At 33.5% G+C, this 24,317-nt stretch overlaps 1 protein-coding gene across 8 annotated transcripts in view; it reads right to left on the bottom strand.

Annotated features, from left to right (window-relative positions):
• The window catches only part of NAV3 (neuron navigator 3), a 785,517-nt gene that overhangs the window by 38,679 nt on the left and 722,521 nt on the right, over window positions 1-24,317 (bottom strand). For 7 of the 8 annotated variants that reach the window (XM_081061016.1, XM_081061019.1, XM_081061021.1 and 4 more), the window contains 4 exons: window positions 17,270-17,353; window positions 8,051-8,162; window positions 1,192-1,313; window positions 134-154 (listed from right to left, as the gene is read on the bottom strand). In XM_081061016.1, coding sequence (XP_080917142.1) covers window positions 134-154; window positions 1,192-1,313; window positions 8,051-8,162; window positions 17,270-17,353 — 339 coding nt within the window. The remainder of the gene's footprint in view (window positions 1-133; window positions 155-1,191; window positions 1,314-8,050; window positions 8,163-17,269; window positions 17,354-24,317) is intronic. The other variant, XM_081061018.1, reaches the window with a different exon arrangement.

Raw genomic sequence — 24,317 nt, 5'->3', positions numbered from 1 at the left:
GCACAAAGGAAAGACATACAAGGTAATCTGTTTTTAAAAGGTATAAAAGCCTACTGCCAAAATGAATAGCATTCATGCCAAGGTAGGGTGTTTTTTATAGATGCATGCCAAATTGTCCACAGTTTATATTCACCTCACTTCCTCTAGAGTTCACCTTGCAGAAACATGAAAGAGTGTGCAATTACAAATCAAGGGAATGAAGGCTGATCAGTACTTTAAAATATTACCTGCATACACATTTTTTAAAACAAGAAAGATAGTTCTCTCATTATTTGTAGAGGCACTCTCGTAGAATCCTGATACTTATGTTTTGGATTCCATCAAGATTTGTACTTATTTCAAATCTATCTTTGTTTCACGGTATTAAAAGAAATCATTTACTTCACTGTTTTTTTTGTTTGTTTGCTTTTTAATTTTGCAGTGATAGCACCTTCCCCTCAGTTTTTTTTAGCAATTGCTTAATATTATACAATATATTTCTAGCAAACTTAAAGCAGAGTTCTGTTACAGTGCATTTCTATATTTCTGCTCTATTCTCTTGGTAGAAAACAACAACAACAACACAAAGCAGACATTAATGTAGTTGATTTCTTACAAGGCAAAACTGTATGTACGCTATAAGATCTGTTGAGGGGAGGGGTGGGGAGGCTTTCAAGCTCTCTTCTTTCCCTTTTCCCAACTCCGTTTCTTCTCCTCTTCCTCCATCATCATCATCATCGTCATCACTACCCCTATCACACCATAACCATCATTATGTCACCATCATTATCATCATCACCATCATCATGTCATCATCGCTTTCTTCTTCCTCTGCACCATAAACCCCTGCTCTAAGTGATTCATTTATAGATGGTATCTTCGTGTTCTTTACAAAACCTCTACAAAGTCAATATTAGTGATTTTTACAGATGAGAAAATTTAGGCTCCACCCAAAGGTGAACTAACCTGCCTAAGATCCAAGTAGTAAGTGGCAGAGCTGGGATTCAAACCCAGGCTCAGTTCCAACTCTGGAACATATGCTCTGCAGCACCATGCCACCGTAATTTTGGCAATGAGTGCAGCATGTAAGGTGCCAATCACTTGACTGAGACTCTTTGTAAACAGCAGCAGCTCTCTACAGCCCCAAGGGAAAACAGTCTGACTCACTGCGCCACAATAAGCTTCAGCATTAGATGAATGATGATGGCTTACCCAGTTTTTCTTCTTCTTTTTCTTGGAGTCAGCATCATTACCACTGCCGATGCTAGAGTGGCTTGTGGCACTGTTGATACTAGAAACACTTTCAGAGGAATGCTGTCTTCTGATGCGGAGATCTAGCAACAGACAGAATATCACATTTGCTCATAAAGACTTTCAATCTGAACAAATAACACTTTGAGGCTTTCTCAGAGGAAGTCCTAAAATAAAAGTCAACATGGCTTTGTACAGATCATTTCAATGCAGCTTTGGTTTTACAAGTTTAATAACGTACAACCATATTTGCTTTAATTAACTGGGTTATCTGCATTAAGATGCAATGAGAATCTCACGTGAGTCTCTAGCCCTGGTGGTTTAATGAGTTCTGAGCTTTGTCCAAAAATGAAATGTTATGCTAGTAATTTCTACTGAATACCTGGATCAAACTGCACTTCAAATATGATATATTTCAAATGATTAGTTCCAGGGAATCAATGGAAACTCTTAATAGCATGAGAATTAATTGTCTTTTTAATATCTGTGCTTTGAATAAAGTTACCGAAGCCAAATATATTAACTTTCCATTTCATAGAACCCTACCATGTTAGAGCCAAAACAAACTTTGAAAGTCATCTAAGTACTTCATCTCACAATGAGGAATTGAAGTGCAAAAAAGTTAAGTAATGTGACCAAGGTCCAAGAGCCAACGAGGGGAAAATTCTTAAGAGAGAGAGTTTGGGTAGACTGCGTTTGCACATTAAACAGAAAACATATTTAGGACAGTGCAATTCTTCCATCACACCCCTAATTCCTGTTGATGACTTGGAACAGTAATAACAGTAACAATAACAACAGGTAATAATAAAGCTAGCTCTTATTATGTGCTTATACTATGCCCTGGGAATATCTAATTTTAATCTTAAAGTAAACCACTGAAATGAGTTTTATCCTTAAATGTAATTTGTCCGTTGTTACACAGCTGGAAACCAGTGGAACTAACTAACCAGAGACCTGGACTGATGCTAAAGCTACATGCTAAACTTCCATATCTATGGCTTCTCTTTATTTCTAAAAAGCATATGGTGCTGCTCTAGTTACATGTATAGAAAAGGATAAATTTTTATCTTTAGTCACTTTTTGAATATATTCACTTACTCCATACAATCAGCTTATAAGATTTATTTATGGTTATTAAAACTGAAATTGTATCTACTCACAGTGAACTGATGTTAAGTATTAGTGGAGACACTAATAGCTTATAAAATTGTTTTTAAGGTCAAATCTGCTTTTAGGCTATTTCAATTACTGTATGTAATTAGCATCAATGTAGACCGGCCAAGCAAAAAAAAAGTCTCGGTGGAACTTATAAGATGTCAAAAATTACTACATAGCTTTCAAATAGTTTCCATAGAAATAATAGTATAAAATCAAAGCTTTCCAGTTGACCGAATTATTTATCAGTAAAATGACCCATGGCAATGAAACTGTAACTGGCTACTTTCAAAACATTTAATAAATGAATATACATGGAGGTATGTAATATGTGTACACATATCTCCATCCTTACACTCGCATATATACGTGCATAACAATAGCACTTTAATTTTTCCATTAAGATATTAACATGCTGACAAATTTTATAGGAAGGAAAAAATGTTTTCAGAATCCCTAGAGTTTGGTCTCTTAAAATACTTTTTAAAATAATAAGAAGAACATTCATTGTTTTTGCATGCCAAAATCATCACCAATACCAAAAGCTAAATCAAGATAAATATATATATAGCTTTGATTCAACAGTAAAGGAGCGTATCAATCAACTAATATAGAAATTATATCAATAATCAATAGAAAAATAGGTGTAGGTATTTATTTGTGTTTTAAATTTCTGCTGCGGTTGGCTATAAGCTTTTCTGAACAAGATGTAGTATTTGCTAGTTTTTCTCTAATGATTGACTTTCACAAATAGCGCAGATGTATTAAGTGTTAAAGTATTCCAGAGTTTTTATTATATCCAAAATTCATAAATTGTCTTTGACTTTGACTAATCCTCAATTTTAAAAAGATCGGTTAAAAACAATATTGCCATGGGGATATGAAAGACAGTTTATGGAATATAATCAATATTGTTATAAAGATTTTATAGGGTGTCAGATGGGCACATATCTTATTCGGGAGACCACTTCATGGATGGTGTAGATGCTTGAACACTGCACTGTACACCTGAAGCTGAATGATATTGTATGTCGACTATAATTTAATATAAATAGTCACAGGATATGGAGTATAGCATAGGGAATGCAGTCAATGGAATTGTAATAGATATATATGATGTCAGAGGGGTAATAGATTCGGGGAAGAGGTTATCACTTTGTGAGGGGTGAAATGTCTAACTATCACACTGTTTTGTACACCTGAAACTAATAAAAAAAACTACAAAAAAATAAAAAAAATAGAATCAAGTAGAATGTTAAATCAAAAAAAAAAGATAGATAAATTCTTGTAATCATAGGTCAAAAGTAGTCCTTGGAGGTCTTAGTTCAACTGTGACTGTATTTCCAATAAAGATTAGCACAATATTCAAATCAGTACAAGGAACATCATAGAGCTCAGTAAAGAATGGTGGACCAAATGAATACGAACAATGGAGAAGCTTATTTTAAAAGATTTCAGTTGTGTTTGTTCATGCATTCCTTTTGCGCTTCCCACCCTTTGCACCACCACTGCCCCAGTTCAAACTATTAATATCACCATCACTTACCTGCTCTATAGTGAGAATAGCTGTCCAACTTACTCACCTCCAAACCGTTCTACAAACATTAGCTAGAGAAATCTTTTTTTTTCAATTTGTTGGGGTAATATTGGTTAGTAAAATTTTATAGGTTTCAAGTGTCAAATATATGGTGATGGAAGGAGAAATCTTTTTAAAAGAAAAGCTCCATCATCACTCCCTAACTTAAGACTTCAATAGATTCCCATTTTAATAAGAATAAAAAAAACATTTCAACTCCTAAACATGACCTGAAAGTCCTTCAGTAATATGGTCAGTGTTCATCTCTTCAACCTGGTTCTATTTATTTCACCTGTGCTCATTACCGTCCTTGTATTTGTTCTATAAAGGCATTCATCTATTTTCGGTCTCTAGAGCCTCCTTGAATGCTCCTCTCTCAATGTTTACGATATGACTTGATAATTATTCCTGGATCTCCCCTTAAGTGTTGCTATCTCGGAAAGGCCTTTCCTGACTATGCCACCTCTAATAGGTTCCCTGGTGCCCTCGCTCTCTATGACACTTATTCTTGTCCATTTTAGAATTTATAACTATTTTGGTATGCACATTCAGCCACACCAATGATTATAACAATCATTTATTTTCTGCTCTCCTAGAGACTAAAAACTGATCGAGACAAAGACTGTGTCTATTTTGTTTACCATTTTATATTCAGGGCCTCGTGCAGAAATTACATCAAGTACTTGTTGAATATATTTATTCTCATTAATCATTTAACACAACTATGTTTGCCTAACATTCTTAAAAAAGCGTTTACTATTGACAGCGATTTTGTTGAATTGTACTTGGTATATCTTAAGGAAAAACTATTGCATGTTTATGCACAGAGGTAGTGACTTAAAAGGCAACAATAGATTTTGAAAAATATAAATAAAGGTTCCAATTACCTTTGCCTTTCAGCCTTATAATAATTATTTTGTTATAAGGTCATAATTGTTATACATAATATACATAAATTACCTTTTGTTGCAGTGGATTGTGAGCCCTTGAGTACAGAGCCCCCCCCCTTTATATCTTTTTATTTTTTAAACTTTTATTTATTGAAGTGTGTTTTTCCAGGACCCATCAGCTCCAAGTCAAGTAGTTGTTTCAATCTACTTGTAAAGGGCGCAGCTAACAGTGTCCCATGCAGGGATCGAACCAGCAACCTTGTTGTTAAGAGCTCTCCAACCAGCTGAGCTAACCGGCTGCCCCTTTTTTTATATCTATGAATTTCAAAATCGAATAGAGTGCCTAACACATAGCAGGAGCTCAAACAATGTTTGTGAATAAATAAATGAATGTATTCTATTACAGACTGCTATTATTTATCAGACTTTGTAAATGTGATGCACAAATATAAAGTAGAAAGGTCCGTTAATAAATTGTTTTCTTATTTTGCCATAGTTTGATATGTCTATAAATGTGCTGCCTCACTCTAAATATGTATTTTAAGATTATAAGTTAAAACTTTACCTGATATAAATATTTTAAAGGTCTCAAAAAAACAAATTTCAATGTTATTTCAGAATACAAATTTACAGCCTATACATTTGCCTTAATAGCCCATGGACAGATAATAAGCCCAACTGACTGTTTATTTTCTCCATGTTATGTCAATGGTCAATATAATAAGGATCAGTTTGTGTTCACTGATGTAATATTGAGTTTTAATATTACAAAAATGCAATCTAAATACCCTATATACATGCAACTCTTTGTTTGTTTTAGTTTTTAATCTTGTGAATTTTCTTTACTCTTTCTTGACCAATTTGAATACTAACTGTTATCATTTTCTTTATGTTAGGCTCCTCTCCCACATTTCCGAGCAAAGGAATTCTTGTTTCTTTAATTCTAGTAGATACATTAAGCTACCTGTTGCCTAAGATAAAAAGGAATCTGTTCAGAAAGTTTTACTTCAGTAACTTGCACTGTTTTAAAGAAAGGATTAAGCCTTTTTAAATCCCTTCTGGAACTATTTACGACATGAAGCCTTAGAACATAAGCCGCTTTATTATAACACTAAGATAAGCTTTAAACATGCAGTGATTTTCCATGCAGCACATAAATCAACTCACCCACATGGAAAGTTGTTAAATTGTTAACAGCAGTAGCCCCTAGAGAAATAGTTTGTCCTTCAATTTAAACATAGCTCACTTTATGTAATTGTTTTCCTAAAACTTAAATTCAAATGTATTTTTAAAATAATATTCTTTTCTATAAAATTTGAATATGCTCCTTTTATGTGCAAGGCATCATCACAGCCACTAGAAATAAAACCAAAACAAAACAAAACAAACATCCTACCATAGATCAGGAAAGGCAGAACATTAAATAAATTAAGCCACCAAAGTGTAATGTAAATGTTGATAGGGGAAGTACAGTTATTTCCAGAAACATATCACACAGGGACCTAATCCAGCTTGAGGTTAAAGGAGGCATATTTAGGCAACCTCTTGTAAAGTCTCAAAGGTTTTATGCTGAATAAACAGGGTAGAAAGTTCCAAGTAGAATACAAAGAGTATATAAAGAACTTTTGAAGAATTGGAAGTTCAGGGTAACTGAAATATGAGCTATAACATGTGACAAAAATGCAACATAGAAGGTTTAGAACAGTATCTAGCACATAATTGGAAACCAATAAATATTTCATGAATAAATGAAGCTGACAGACAGAGATTCTTTCAGGTTAAGGAGTTTGTATTTTCATCCTAAAGGCAATATGGGATATCTGTAGATAAATTCTGTTGGACAATTGCTCTAGTTTTCAGTGTAAACAATGATGTAAAGTGGTATAAAATGAATAGCAAGAAGGTTTTAGGAGTTTCTGATCATTGTTCAGGGAAGAGATGAGGGATGCTGATAGCATGATCAGAGAAAAAGTCACAGATTCGAAAGATACTTAAAGGGTGGAATCAGCAGATCTTGGCAATTTATTGAGGGAGGAGAGGAGGGTTTATAAATAACATTTAGATTTCTGGCTATATGAAATCTAAATGTTACTTATAAACCCTCCTTTCCGTTCACTGAGCCAAGGAAAGGAACACTAAAGACAAAGCAGGTCCGAGAGAGAAGATGACAAGGTCAAATTTGGAGATGTTTAAGGTGACAAACAGACATCCAAAGATAACCAAACGAAATTCTCTCTGGCAGCTGGACATACAGATCTGTAACTCAGGTGATGAGGCAGGCATGGAAAAATACATTTGATAGTTATTGACACAAAGATGATAATTAAAGCTAGAGTAGAAGAGTTTGTATAGAATTTTAGTCATTATTGATCCTAGGGGGGACAGTTTTGGTGGAGTGGTGGGACATGTGATTGGCTGTCTAATGGTCTGACATGTAATTGGCTGCTGAAGACACTGAAAAAGTCCATAAAACTTTCCCAGAATTCATCTGGAAATGGGAAGAGAGATGATAGGCATTCAGGATTTAGGAAAGGATTTTTAAGCTGGTAAAGAGATGAACATATTGAATCTATTGAAAAGAGTTAGGACATGAATCCGTAGAACTTATGTAAAGAAAAAAAAAGCAGGACATTGATACAGAGCATTTTCTCAGTAGCAAACTGAGGGGTTGGGGTGGTGGCAGAGAAAATTATTTTAACATTGTTTGGAATTGCTGAAACATAGTAAAAATGAAAATCAGACCAACTTTTAGTGCATTTTCTTCTGTTTTAAAATTCTCTACAAGAAGTGTACCCTTTAGTTGCTTCCACCTAGGATAAGTTCCTCCCCATCCCCACTACTTTGTATTTCACCATTTTGATTACTTTTTTGACACAGATCTAGATTTTTGTACTCTTTACTGGGTTGGTTTTGCTTGAAGTCAGATATGAATGTATTACCCAAGCCCGCATTCCCAAATTCAGCAAATCAAGTAAAGGGAAATGTGTATATGACTGTAGAAGTAAATTGCTTAAGGTCAATTTAAAAATGATTTGATAATGACAGCTACTGTTCTGAAATTCTGGGATTCTGATTGCATGAGTACCAACTTATTATAAAAGGCAGTTGTCACTGAGTAAGAGCATTTTTTCTCCAATTAGTAAATAAAATAGATGACTATTATATTGTTGCAAAATGGCAATCCTTCTAAACAGACCTTTGGGCGGGTGATCTGGACCATTCAGAGCCCCCTGAATAGCTGCCTGGGCAGCAGAATTCTGGGCCTTCAGCATTTCGATGGTTTCTCTGAGTTCTATAAGTTCAGACTCCTGTGAAAAAAACAGAATTTAGAAGCTTTAATAAAACTTCAGTACCTAGAGAGAAAAAAGTAAAATGCCCATGTTGTTCAAAATTTATTATCAAATGGGTTTGATTTTACGTAGTGATAACGTCCTGGGACATCGGGATACTTGGCTGACCTTGTCAAGTCATACCTAACAGCTCCTTACTTTGCTAAATGTAATGGAGAATTTAAAAAACAAATTTGTTTTTCTTGGTTATTCTACTATAAATAAGATCTGAATAGCCCATATTCTTTTCAAAGCCCAGAGTTGACCAATACAACATAAAGTGAGATATCACATTTCTCATTGTATACCAAACTTATCAATACTACCTACGAGTCCACCACATAGATATCAGTATTGTACTATTGTGTCATACTGCATTTGGTGTCAACTGGAAACCCCGAGGTTCTGTCAAATAAGTCATTTCAGATTTTATCTCATTTATTTTACACTTGGGAAATTGATTTTTTTTCATATCAAGTATAAAACCTGGAAGTCATCCATAACTCATGCCTATTAAATATAATCTTATTAAATCCTGCTGGCCTACCAAGGTCATTTTAGATTCTGACACTTTTCATGCAATAAAATTCCTAGTGTGGAGACCCAATTCCACCAAGGCAGAGCAACACAGGAATTTTTAAAAAGTAAATAGAAATATATATAATATACAGTCCTTAAATAATAGTTAAATTACAAAAAATGCTTACAAATTAAATTTTTATAAAATATCTATTTTATTATTGAATTTAGGGTAATTTTAAGATATGTCCCAATAAAAATGTCCCAATATAAATTTGATCTTTCACATTTATTTCAATAAATTATTTTACCAGAAATTACTCACTATGAGGAAGATATGATAAAGAAAGCAAGAGTGGTTTTTCAGCATAGGCAATATTTCCATCAGGAACTTGAAAACAAGGAGTATCCTTCTTGGCAGTAATGGCAATACTAAAAATTAGAATCTCTGTCAGCCTCTTAGAGGTAAAATCCCTTCGAAATATATTTGTCATTTATCATTTTCTGTAGCATCTTTGGCAGAAAGCCAAAGCATCAGGCTTAGGTTCTTTATTCCCTAGTAAATAGTTGATCCCTACTCAATGTCTCCCAGAATACAGAAAACACAGTAGGATTATGACAACTATCTTTGCAGGAAAATTCTTCATACATGGGAATGTCCAGTGACTATTCTAACCTTATACATTTTTTAAAAAAAGATAGACAATGCTAATTGAAATGAAATCCAAGTTTGGAATAGATACTTGGCACACCCTATATCTATTTTCATTAGATAGTTGACATATTCCTAACAGATGACAGATTTCTTTTTTTTTAAACAAACCCTTTTATAGACTTCTAGTACTTGTAGGTCAAAGGTTCCCATAATGAAAAGTCAATACATCGTCCTGGATTCGTAGATGAACCTTCAAATACTTGACTGTAATTTCATTTGCATGTGTTTATCACAAAGAAAAAGATCATGTTTGTGGAAAGTTTCCAATGTCATAACACAAAATTCAGATCCAATTCATCATAATTTCTCTGTCTCTCCAAGTTTATCTATATTCTATCCTTGCCCAACAGGTAATAGATATGTTTACCAAAATTAATTTACTCTCCATTTAAAACAAATATCCCAAGAGATAAAATATTTACTGAAAAATCATATAGCTTTTGTTAGAAATGTATTTGCAAAAGAATATCTATGGTGCATAATTAATGAATCATAATTCTAATAGTAATTTACAACATATAGACTGGGATGCATTTAAATTTTAATAAAAATCAGATTTTTGCCTTTGAATTTAAAATCAATGGTGCTTGTACTGTGAATTAAAAATCTGCTAAAACATTGGCTTTAGATTTAAAGAGAAAAAATGGAAATTGCATCTCAGGCAACTAACTGTCTAAAAAATTTCACTTAATTTTATGAGTTAGCTGACTCATGTCAAAATTTAATCTTTTCTTGAGAAATCTCTCTTAGAAACCGCTTAAACAGATTAGAAGTGGAATGTTCAGGGAATGTTGTTTTTTCAGAAAATTGTGCTAATGTGAGATAGAAGAATGATCACTTTCTAATATTAAGAATCTTTTTAAAAACAACAGGTATTACCTTGTTTCCCCCAAAAGAAGACCTAGCCAGACAATTAGCTCTAATGCGTCTTTTGGAGCAAAAATTAATATAAGACCGGGTCTTATTTTACTATAACATAAGACTCAGTATCATATCATATCATATCATATCATATCATATCATATCATATCATATCATATCATATCATATCATATGATATCATATCATATCATAACATAATATAACATAATACCTGGTCTTATATTAATTTTTGCTTCAAAAGATGCATTAGAGCTGATTGTCTGGCTAGGTCTTATTTTTGGGGAAACATGGTAACAAGTCAGTTGTTACGCAGTGTGACACAATAAACCCAAAGGAAGAATAACTAGGTAAGAAATATATTCATTATGTAACTTGAGCTTATCATCTATGAAAATATTAGTTTAACTAAATTCATATTACTAGTTTTTTCAGGAGAGCTTTATAAGTATAAACAAGCACCTATAAAATATTCCGTTGTCATTAATTAAAAATATAGTTGTTTTACATTAAAAATCTTTTCAAGCCTGAACTAATTATCTCTCCATCTATGCAAAAGTTCCTTCCTTCTTTCTTATTTCAGTTGAGATCCACCTTCACCATTACTCAAACTAGAACCATCTCTTTCTCTGAGTCTTTCCCTATGATTTTTCCCTCTGCTTTAAACATCCTTTCTCACTTTTAAAGCCCAAGTAGCACTTTAAAACCTGAGGACCAAAAGTAAAATTTCATTTACCTACAATGATCCATTCAAGATAATGATGCCCCAAACATCAGCTGACTATGTAAGATTCCAGTTTTCCATTAGAGTTTCTTGTGTGAAAGAAGTTATTTGGTGTCAATATTTTTTTCTGTTCTGTACATATCCCTGAGGCTAAACAAGTTGTCAAGGTCAGATTTGGAATGCTTTAAAAACAAAATGATCAAATATTGTGTTATTATACTAGCCTTGCTTGATATTGTTTACAACTTAATTTCCAAACTATATCTGACCTCTTTCCGAATTTCTTCTGGACACAGGACTTGAGAATCCCACAATCTTGACAACAAATTTCCTCAACCAACTTTACCTTCTAGGCTAGGTTATTAAAAATTTCTACTAAACTTGTCGTTTGCTTCCTCACATTCACACTCAGTTAATTATCACACTCTCTAGGTGTAATTTCTTTGAACATATCCCACTCCCCTACCCTTTTGTACGTGCCTTGTGATCTTGTGAAATTTTGTACTGGCTAGCCCTGGTTCTAACTAAATAAACTAAATTCATTAAATCCCAGTGTAACTTGAATCCATAAGTAACATAATTTCAAATTAACCTATGCCCTAAAAGGCCAATGAATGCATTTTCTGACTCTAGTGATAAATTTTTAAAAACACTTCTAGATAAAACATATTTTAACCTGAACTGGGAGGAGTTAAATATCCAATTCAACTACTCAATTTTTAGCTTCTACGTTATCTCTTTCCAGAAACTTGGCTTTGAATGTTTTCATTTTAAAGGTTTAAGTTTCTATTTATCTAGTCACCTCAAAAAGTGGTTTTTTTAGAGGTAAAAATGAGCAAACCTTAGACTTTATAGTTAGCATAAGGATCAATATCTGAGCTCCACTACTCATACAAAAAGATGTTCCTCTGTCATGCTCAGGCCGTCTAACAAGACTGACCTAGCCTACCTTGACCTTTTCACTGCGTTAATTTATTTCAAGTTTGTTCTCCAAAGTGTGTCAAAACTCCACAGAAAATAATTACAGTATTTATATTTTTAAGTAAATGCAGTTAAGGGGTTACATTTCATTAAAATAAGTGATTACTTTAAAGTATAAAAATTTCCTGTTGTTATTCATTCTTGAAAAACACAAAAAGATAGAAAAAATGTACATCTGCTTTCCTAAACTTCCTTTCTGGAACACTGAGCGCGTGGGGTTAGGGTGAACGCCACAGTCAGCAGCATAGAAATATCACTCGACTACAGACAAACGTGACAGCGAAAGTGTTAATATATGTTCTAATTATCTCTGGCACAACAACTGTCAGGAAACTGATGTGAAAGGCTTCTAATTATCAGTAAGGATTGCCTTAGTAAATTTGCAAGGATGTAGCAGTACTTCTGTCAAAAATGTAGATTTGTATATCATAAAAATATAGATTTGCAGAATTCTTGCCATTTCATCAACTTGTATTGCGGCCTTTCACATCTGCCATTCTATAAAAAAAATAAAGCCCTGAACAAGACTTTGAGTGACTTTTTTTTTTTTCAATTCTGACAAGGATGGTACATAGCTCATACCACTCTAGATAGAGAGAAAAGAAGTAATTTCATCACATGTAATAGACACCACAGGACATTCGGTCTGAATTCTCTCAAAGAATCTTGGTAGAGAAGTGCTGATAAAAGGACACGAGCCTGAAATCCAGGTAGAATTCTTGATCCAATTATGTCACTGTCACAATGTGTTGAGTCTTACTTTAGGTATAGGCCAATTTCTAGAGATACTTTCACCCTCTAGACAGCATTATTGATAATTATCCTAGTTATGGACTTACCGTTATATAACATGTGGTCTTCTAGTGGCTATTGGGAATGCTGTTAAACCATTGGGAAATACTGGTAGGTCAGGCTTCATTAACTAACTCTGATCATGTTAGCCCAGAGTCCAAAACCTTTGAGGGATTCCTTGTTTTCAAAGACCAGATTCTTTAGACAGTTTCCTAGCCCACAATTTCCCTCTATAGTCCTTCTTTTTCCCTTAATGTCTCTAATATTTTCTTCCCTCCTTGCTGCTCATGCTCATGGTGCTCCTTCCTCCTCGGCATACTGTCCTCCATTTCCCAGGAATTAATTTTCTTCCTCTTCCCAGAGCCTGGGGAGGGGAGGGTCCTTTGTGCCTCCTCTGCTCTGAAACCAGTGTGAAGATGCAGTGGTCCCCTCCCTGTGAGAACGCTCAGAACATTGTGCTGTTGTATTTCTAATAGTACCCCAAATGTTCTGCTTCCTGAGTTATTCATACATGTATTTTTCTTTTTTACCACGCTATGAAAGTATAAAAGCAGTGTTCCAGAACATAAATTTGGCAAGAGAATCAGTGCGATTTGGCTCCTAGAACCCAAGAAAAATTTTAGGACAGTATTCAAGGGAATGATTTGGGTTTATAAATGAAACTAAAATTGTGATATAGTTTTCATACTACCATGTTTCCCTGAAAATAAGACCTAGCCAGACCATCAGCTCTAATGCATCTTTTGGAGCAAAAATTAATATAAGACCTGGTATTATGTATTATATTATGTTATATATTATATTATATTATATATTATATTATATTTTATATTATATTATAAGAGTCTGTCTTATATTAAAATAAGACTGGGTCGTATATTAATTTTTGCTCCAAAAGACACAGTAGAGCTGATCGTCTGGCTAGGTCTTATTTTCGGGGAAACACGTATTAATGCCACATGATTTTTGAAAATCACATATTAAAGGCAGAAGAGGGCAGAAAACTTGGATTGGAGTCCTAGTTTAGTTTCTCTATTAAGCGTGTAACCAAGAAGATGTAGCCACCTTGGTCTTGGTTTCTTTATGTGTTAGCACCCCACATTGCTCCCCAATATTCTCATTCTCAGCTTTAAATTTTTCAGAGGTGCTTACCTTCAACTGAAATCCTATATGTTTTCACATTTTTATCCTAATTTGTCACCTACTATAATATCAACTCTATTTGATATTATAACTAGTTATAAACTAGGATATAAACAATGTTTTTGCGTGTGTGTGTGTGTGTGTGTGTGTGTGTGTATTCTCAGTGTGTATATGCATATATGAGTATACTGAATTCTCAGTAACTAGAACAGTATCTCAGAGTAGAAATCCAATATAACTTTGGTGAATGACTGAATGGACAAATGAAGCTTGGAATGCCAGGAACAGTTTTAAAACCTCTGCTCTATCTTCTCTAATCTTTTCCCCAGGATTGTTGGATCACCAGAGAGCAATATATCCTTTTATCTCAGCTCCCTGAAGAAATGGCTTTACTGAAATATGATTAGTGTTATGCCCTCAGCTTTTAGAGAAATGTCTATTTGAACAGTGATTTTTGTCTTTTGTTATTCCATGACCCCAATTTAAGAAACTTTACAATAAATTTGTTTTTGAAGTCAATGCTGAAAAGTTTGTCTCTTCAATCTAAATTATGCTCTTTGTGTCAGAAAATGAGAACTAAACATGCCAAGCAGACTCCCTTTGTGCCTCAGCAAGCTTGACATTCATTTCAGTTCAGCGCTTTGCACAGGCTCAGGCACCTTGTTACATATAGTCCTCTACTGGATTTCACTAGACTGTCGTTAAATTGTGCTATAGCATCTAACATATTGCTTTCATAAGAATCTCAAAACCACTTGGAGATAGGCAAGTTATAAATTTCAAGTTAATAAAATATTGTGTGCATGCAGCTTGCAATTAGAACAATCGGTTAAAAAATGGTACAGGCTATGATCTTCTTTCCTTTGTAGATTTGTTATTGTTGCTAGAATATTTTTAGTCATGTTCTTAGTTGTTTGTTTCAAAGAACATCATCCTCTTTATTTGGCATTCAACTGGCAAGAATGTATTACAGTGTACTTAGTGACATTGAGAACAGAGTGCAATGATTTCAACTTTTATAATGGATAAAAGGATAATCACTTACATCTTATAAAACATAGTGGATGGTGCCTTAGAGATTGGGAACACTTTCAGCACAATATATGAAAGTTCTAGTATTCAATAATAGACAAATAATTTCTACCTTTCTCAATCAAATGTTTAAAAATCTTAGAAAAGACATTTGTTTAATATTTGTAATTTATTCACTAGCTCTGTAAACTTGAATTGTCTGTTTTATCTGTGTATCTAATTTCCTTTTCTAAAAAGATTAATAATTGCAAAATAACAAATATGTGGAAACTATGTAATTAAAGGTGTCATGTTAATGCAAAGTGATACAAGCCATAATAAAACATCGTTACATTATTGAAAAAAATGGCAAGGTCAATTTCAGACATTATGATATCTTCTGAGAATGTTTAATAAATTAAGGAATGTTCTTCAAGGATAATGTGCACATCATTATGAAATTCCCTATATTATGGAGATGTATTTTTAAATATTTAAGTGTTAGTCGTAGCCACTATAAATTAACAAACAACCATATTTTTTCCAATTCCCGTGAAGTTGTTACTCACAAATAAAGAAGAACTGAAGGAAACATGGAAGGTGGCAAAATTTATTAATTTTGACTTCTTAAAGACACTGATACGTAACTACTAACCATGCTTTCCAGCAATATGTCTGGCTTATGGCCAGTGATGAATTTGTTTAGCTTACATTTTTTAAGGAAAAAAAGTAGAGACATGTAAAGGAAGGTAACATTTGTTATATACCCACTGCATGTGACATTATTAGAGTATTTCACTTATTCCTCCTTATGATTCTACAAGGTTATAATCCCCATTTTTAAAATGATGCTTTTGAAGGTCAGAAAAGGAATATTTCACGGGTCTTAAGAGACCCTGCTGAGATTTACACTCAAGCTTACTAGGCTCTACCGTTTATATTCTCTCCCATTCAGCTGCCCTGAAAGGCCTTGTAATTCTATTCGCTGAGTTCTTATGTTACATAGTGAAATGGTAAACTGATCTCCCCACACAAAAAAGTAAAAAAAAAATGATTAAGGCAAATGTATGTGCTCAAAAGTTGTTATCTTCCCTTATAGAACAGGATTGACACTGATGGATAGTGTCCTCTTTCATGGGCAGGAGAAACCTATGAAATAGGAGAATGGAAGATAATGGCAAATACAGTTTGCTAATTATACAAGGCAATTATAGGACTATTCAATTTTCTCTTTTGGTTTAATTGAGCTGTTCATTCAGTGTTGTCTAACTTTTAAAAAAAATGGTAAACTGACAAAACCAGATAATACATGCGAGTTCTTTCAAGCTAATGACACCCTTTACAGAACTAAGGACAAAATTGAATCCATCCCTATAGACAGCTATAGTTATTGATTCTGAAAATATCCAAAACATTTTAGATTATGAATCTCTGAGAATTAGATTAAAAACTGTAGACTGTTGCTATATCATGCACATATGCAGTTTTTACAAATATTTCCATATAATTTTAGAGATGTCATCTGTTTCTGATACCCATCCACGGTCTCAGGTTAGACCATGCATTTCCAAACTAATAGAAGAGAGGTAATCATATGGAAAGTGTCTAGACTGTTGCTGCGAGGACATTTTTGATACTTCTGTCTTTGTGAAATAAATTCTGTTTCTTTCTTTTTGGTATCCTTCTTCCAGTTCATAAAATCCTTCACATTTATTTTAAAGCCTTTGATATAATTTAACCTTACTTCAAAGACAGCATCCCCAGATGCCAACTAGTCCTTTTTACTCCAAAAATTATATTGGCTTGTCCCTTGTCCCGTAGTTGCTCTGACCTTAAGCCCTTACTTTGTAGAGTCCTAATAACATCTGTTTTAGGCCTTTTTCATGGGTATCTCAGCCATAATCCTTGTGTGTGGCTTATAGACCATGCATTTGTGAAAATTCTTGTCAGAGTGCCATTCTTGTCAATTGTCACTTGTTCCTAGAATATTCTAACTCTTCTATACAACTATTTCTTAACATTTGGTATTCTTTAAATAGTTATAGTCAGAAGTAAAAACAACATAGATAGCCTAGGAAGAACTGTGTGTGTGTGTGTGTGTGTGTGTGTGTGTGTGTGTGTGTGTGTTCCAATGCGGATTAGTCTGAAACATAAGTCCTTAAATTAAAATCAGAAAAAGCATTATTTTGTCATTGTTCCAATTTAGCGTATAATGGATGCTTTGTAGTATGCTTTTTAAGGAGCTGTATCTCAGGTAGTGTTTAAACATCCTATGTAACTTGCTGTCTTATTTCAAGCCCCAGTGGCAATTCCTGAACATACCTTTTGTTCTGCTGTCATGGTTAGACTTTGCAGACGGCCAGTCATGTTCCCTAAACTCTTTTCAAAAGCTGCTACAAGGTGAGCCTGTGAAGAAAATGGAAAGAACACATTTTACACATCAGAACCTTAGGAGGGCGGATGAAAAACCTTTAAGCAATGCTGATCTCCAAGTATTCTAACTCTTTAAATAATGACCAACATAGTTAGCTTTCAATGGTGACTATTAACACAGATCTTCATTTTTCATTTCTAAACTTCAGCTTCAAATCCGTGTTTCAGTCTCTTGACATTTAATGTGCGTTCACCTTCCAAAAGGGGATGATATTTTGCAAATAATAACACCTTCCAACTTGCACATGCTAGAGGATTTGACACATAAAACAGTGACTGAAGTTCTGAGTTGCCAAGTTTTTAGACTTAAAGTGCAAGCAGAGGCCACTTCAATGGTCAATGGGCAAATGTTCCTCATTTTGATACCGGTATGATGACCTTTGAAGATATTGTTAGCTCCTCAATTATAATGACACTTTCCTTCAAGAATCAGACATCTGCTGACAGCTCTAGCATTTTCTTTCCTTTTTCTACTTACAAAGAATTGAATCGAAAAGAGTTGTCTTCACTTTCCAAACTCTTTTCATTACCAGGATTTTGATTTCAACTTTATTCCCTTCAACTAAGGAAGTATAGGTAGGCCAGCTAAAAATAATAATCAGTCATAGTGTATTTAACATTAAGTTTTTGTGGTTTTGGAGTTTTATTTTAAATCTTACAGAATTACACATTTTGCAGTACATAACCACAAGTCTCATGATTAAGTATTTGATAATCTTATTAGAGTTCTAAAATAGGCCAGTTATTATTAACATGCCATTTTGAACAGCTTGACCCACAAAATATTAATCTTGAAAAGTTGCTGCAATCTTACACTGTAGCTTGAGGTAGAACTACAGGTATGTTATTACTAACTGGTTTATTTTATTGTACTCTTAAAGGGATATAAAGATAGAATAATTTACCACCTACATACATTTATAATAAACTATGTGTGGGGAAAAATTTGACAATCCTTGGCCAAAGATTAGTTTTTTGAGGGGAGTGAGAAGACACAATTAAAATACATCCCCTTGTAAGTCTAGCAGGGCTGAAAGGCTGAGGTACCTATTATCAAATGGATCATAGGAGTCCCAAGAATTAGGGCACTAGATGCTTATTCTAGTATTAATAACAGCTAGAAGTTTATTCCATTACTGGTCACCGCTCGAATGTACAAATCCCTTCCATTAACATCATGATACAAAGGTGTCTTTGTTCCTAGCTCTACATTTATCCTGGGCTGCCTTTCTTTTCCTGACACTGTAATACAGAGAAAGATAATTAGTAGAGAATATGCCTGTTAATCTTCAGTCCATTAGCACAACTCTTTATTCTTTCTCGACTCTCTCCTCCCTGTTTCCCCCTTCCCCTTCTGTCTCTCTCTCTCTCTCTCTCTCTCTCTCTCTCTCTCTCTCTCTCTCTCTCTCTCTCTCTCACATACACATAGACACACAGACACACACACATTTTGAAAATTATACTAGAAGGTTTGTTAGTAGACGTAATGGGATAAATGACACTCTTAAAAAAGGAATAGTATCTTATTGTTTAAAATGTGTTCAATGACAAGGAATGTCATTACATCAGACTTAGTACCCTCAGAAATTAGCATAAAGTTATGTCCCACTTTCTTTTATACTCAACCTTTTTTCAACTGCAAATACATATATACATATATATATATACACATATATGAACAAAATGAAAATGTACGGGTCATTGTTTTATCACATAGTGAACATTCATGCACTAACCAGCCAAGTGAAGAAACAGGACATTTGAAGACCCCAGAAGTCCCTCCTTGCCCCTCCCCTGTTACTGTCTCCTGGCCATTCCTCAAAGATAACCACTATTGTAACATTTGCAGTAATTATTTCTTGCTCTCTTTATAGTTTTACCACCTAAGCTTGCATCCCTAAACACTGTTTTAGATTTGCCTATTTTGAACACTATTCAGTGGAATCATAATGGCACTGACTTTTCTTTTGCTTAACATTGTATTTTTGAGATTCATCCATGTAGTGTGTAGCAGGAGTTAGATTTTATTGTAAAGCATTGCTCGGTTTGCCCATGATAACCATTTGTGCTGATTCCAGTTTAAACTACCAGAAGTAGTCCCACTATGACCCTACAATGGGCTAATAAATCCTAAAACTAAAATGGCTTGATTTCTGTTTAAACAGGGAAAATTCTGGCAGAAATCTATGTTAAAATTTACTAAAAGAAATGCAGGATTCTACTCAATATTGGAAAGTCTTAAGTCTCCCAAAGAATTATAAGTTTTAATTGCTAGACTGTCAGTCCTTGAATGTATAAATTTGAAGAAAATTCCTTCACTTTACCTCTGTGTTTATTTTATCAGTTCAAAGGAGTTAAAATATGACAAAGAAAGCAAGACTATGAAGAATATTTTATATTAATATATTGCTTATATTTTGAAGCTATGAGTAATACAAAATATTCACCATTAGAATACTAGTTTTCAATCTTTGGAAAATTGCTCTTCATTAATCATTTATAAGAAAACTGGTTACAAAAGAACATGCTGAGTCACATTGTTCTCAATGAAAAATATATTAAAAGTATGTTAGTGAAATATTGCTTTGAATTTATGTTTCTGTGGGTCAGTTTATCAGATTAACTTTGTTACCTAGAAGGTAATAAAAGGTTGAATTTCTCACCAATTGGATTAATAGATAAGGAGCACAAGAAGGAAATAAGAGAAAACATTTCTACCAGGGATAATCTTTGTCACCTTAACAGAGAGAAAATGGAAAGTAATACTGATTAAATTATAGAACAATGTATCTTTTCTGAAAAATTTTATAAAGCAATGATTTTTTTAAAAATTATGTATTCTTTGGAGGGCTATTAATCAAAGTTTACTTGGGTCTGGCTTTTCTTTTAGCAGTTGCATAACCGTCAAGCCAGAGTAATATTTTATCAATATGATGATAAGTATTCCCCAACTTTTATTAGGTGAAGTCTTCCAGGTAATATAATAGACAAGACCAAATATTAGTTAAGAAAAGGTATTTTTAACAGACATTATCTTAAGTTTTGGAATCACATAATATAATCTGAATAGACATGTAAAGAGAATTATTGTGCTCCTAAACAATAAGATGAAATCTCATTATGAAAATGCTTGCATTGTATTCGTTCATTTAGAATTCAGTGACAGCCTGTCAACCAAATAAAAAATACTCTATACATAGATTAATATGAGAAAGGATGATAGATTGATATGACTTTACATTTGAAAATCAATAATTAGATGAACTGAAAATGACTTTGAAACTATCATTATAAGGTTTCATATTTCTTTCACTGTATAAAATTGTCCCTTCAGTGTTTGTCATGTTAATATGTGCAAAATAATTTTCTGTTAAAGGAGATGCAGAAAAGCAAGAATAACTGCCAGATTATATAAAAATATTAAAAAGAGCAAAGAAATAGGACACGGTCCCAAACAAAATAATACCCAAGAGATATTTGGTTCAAAGACTTACATGCTGAAAGGCAAAAAATAATATCTTTTGTTTTGATATATATTAATTTAGTGATGTCTCTGAAAATTGGTAGTGATAACTAGCCTTAGTACCCATTTTCAAGGGCTGAGATGTGTAAAGAAAACATATTAAAACACAAACAAATGCATCCCAACTGACTTGGCTGCATGAAGGTGTGGGCAAGAGGTGAGAGGACACCTGGCTGTATCATGCAACTATGCATTTGCAGTTGCCTTTGCTTCTGGGGATCCTGTTTCCTTTCTGTTGATTGGTAAGTTATTAATTCAGGGAAGGTCAGGAATAGTGCTTGCCAACATACCCTCCCTGATTTCTAAGGACGTTCTAGTAGAAACAGCTTTACAAAGAGTCTTCCTAGGGCTTTTTGCAGCTCTGATCAGAGAATTTCACAAGTGGGTAGGAAGGCTCAGTGCACATTCTATTGAAAGGAGGTTAGACTCTGCCGGTCAAATGAGAGGTGAGCTCACTGGATACCTTTCTGACTTAACACTGTCCCATTTAACAAAGGGGTGAAAAAAAAGTTTTAGTAGAGAAGCATGTAGTAAGTTTCAAATTTAAATATTAAAACATGGATTATTGTGTGGACCCCATATAAATACAATCATGCTAGGTTTTCATCTTCCATGATATTTTAATGATAAAATGATATTTTATCATTAAAAATGATAAAACATACCCCAAATTATGAAAAAAAACAATTAAGTCCTGATAGAATTATTCATATATTCAGTAAAAATGAATAGCTATATGCTTAAAATTAATACTAATTAAAAAGTTGACATTTTCTGTAGAACCAAATTCGTAATGCACTCTTATAAATCACGGCTATTACACTTCTATATTATGTTCATTGCAGTGATCCCATTTAACCAAAACGTAAAAAGTTTATGTATGGTCTGAATAAACTAATAAAGGCTTATCTCTACCTCCAAATAGGAACTGCACAAAATTTTAAAAAATTGTTTGACTTATATTGAAGAAATTCTATACAGAAATAATAATTTTATTCAATTTTATGGTTAATTTAATCTGTGTGTGTGTGTGTGTGTATCCATATATATATAACTAACATATATACCAGACATTACCTCAGAGACAATGAAATGAAACACACTCTGAATAAAATTTAAATGCAGTATCTCTTAGAACTGAGGAAAAAGCAAGTATTAACTCAATTCTGTGATGGCTCGTTATGGTCTATGCAACCTAAAATGATATTATAAATCAAATGCTAAACAGAGTAAATTCAAGATGACTTGTAGTTAACAGGTAACTTATGAATAATTCAAATTTCTGAGTGTATAAAGGAGATTATATCTTTAAAAATACAAATGGACATAAATTTACAAAACTCTATCCCTTGTAATTATGATTCTATTAAAATATTCAAAATAGGATTGACATTAAAATTATTTTATAAACATTCATATATACATCCATTTATAAAAGTTATGAGCTACTGAAATATTTGGACTTAAAGTACATTTTAATAGGCTGTTTTGTAGAAGAGTAGAAGATCATGCATATCTTCGGTATCTGAATTTCTTAATTTTCATCGTTTGACATTAAAACAATAAATTTACACAATGGTAAAAAGCTTGAAAAATCCATATCACCACAGAATTAAGAAGCACTAAATGGTAAAATAAGGTTGAAACACCTAAGAAATTAAAAAGTACACATTTCTTTCAAAAACTGTAATACACTTTTAGGGTTTTTTTTTTCTTTAATTTGAAATAATTATAGCTTCACAAGAAGTTGCAAAGAGAGTATAGAGAGGACCCTTGTATCCCTTCACTCAGTTTCCCACAATGGTTACATCTTACATAATTATCACATAATGTCAAAACCAGGAATTCAATACTGGTACAAATACGTCGATTCACATATGAAATAATCACCTCAATCAAGGTACAAAACTATGTCTTCACCACAAAGCTCTCCTCCCTATTGATATCCTTTTATAGGTACACTCACCTCTCAGGAAGAAAGGTGACCACCATCCCTAACCCCTGGCAACCACTAAGTTACTCTTCCTTTCTCTGATTTTGTCATTCTAGAAGGTTATAAAAGGGAATTATGTAGTATGTGATCGTTTGAAATTGGCCTTTTTCACTCAGCTTAACGTGAACCTGGAGATCCATCCAATTTGTGACGCTTATCAAGTTCATTTCCTTTCACTGATGAGCAGTAGTCCACGGTATGGATGCATTGGTTTGTTTCTCCACTGATCTACTGACAGACATTTTGGTAGTTTCCATTTTTTTTTTCCACTATTAAAAAATAAAGCTGCTATGTAAAGGTTATCGTGTGAATCTGAGGATGATTTGAGAAGATTTCCCAAATGCATTATAAAGTAAAAAAAAAAAATCATGCAAAATAGGATATATATTAAGTTCCATGCATATACAAAATGTACTACTAATGATAACACAGATACACATTACGGAAGCAGAAGATATTTGGAGTTTTTCGCCAAGACTAGCATTTTTTAAACAAAACTATATCAGCTATTTGGAATTACTTCCTTTTATTCTGTGTTTCTTCCTTTTTTTTTCTTTCATTATTGCCTCCTAGGAAGAGGTTATGTGTGTGTGTGTGTGTGTGTGTGTGTGTGTGTGTGTGTGTGCGTGTGCATTGTTTGTTTGTTTGTTTCTCCCAGTTGCCCCCTTCTTCCATGATATTTTAGTACCACAGGAATACTGGATACCTGGTTATACACTCTAAGTATATCTGTGCTTTATACATAAAAAGAATAAGTTTGTTTTCAGCACAAGAACCAATTTTCACCCTTTGATGGTCATATCAATACCCAGCTGAGAATACCTATTCCAAAGTTGTGAAAATAGTGTGGCATGCATGATTAGAGCAAAAGTGGTAGTAGCCAATGGCTGACATCTTTTTAAAATATTTGCTCCCTTTCCAAACAATGACACAGAGTAGACCACAGGACTGCTCCCCTAGGTTAGAATTAGGTTCTTTCACACATGCACGTGTATGTAAGCCTTTGCAAGTATATATTGTATCTGTGTATTTATGAGTATATAAAAGAAAAATGTTAAACGGGAACACAAGACATCAATAACCGTCAGTGGGAATGGGAGTCTCAGAGGGAAAAACAAATAATTCCTTTTTTATTAAACACTTGTTTCGTTTTCATGTTTTCTTTTTGTTATAATCTACACATATTAGTTTTTAAATAGAAATAGTTTAAAAATTACTGTGCAAAAACCCAAATTCCATTATTGATAGCAGCCACTTATTATTCCAGTATCTGATTATATAAATCCACACAAGAAACATTTACAAGATAAAATAAAACCATGAGTAACTGCTCAAGACTCCCATAAATATCTTGACTATCCGATGCATAAGGTCTGTCATCGAAGCTTACTCACTGCAGATAAATACAACCCAGTGTGTTT

Source organism: Rhinolophus hipposideros, assembly GCF_964194185.1.
Source record: "Rhinolophus hipposideros genome assembly, chromosome: 9".
Classification (NCBI taxonomy): Eukaryota; Metazoa; Chordata; class Mammalia; order Chiroptera; family Rhinolophidae; genus Rhinolophus; species Rhinolophus hipposideros.
This window is presented reverse-complemented; position numbering and strand designations above follow the sequence as displayed.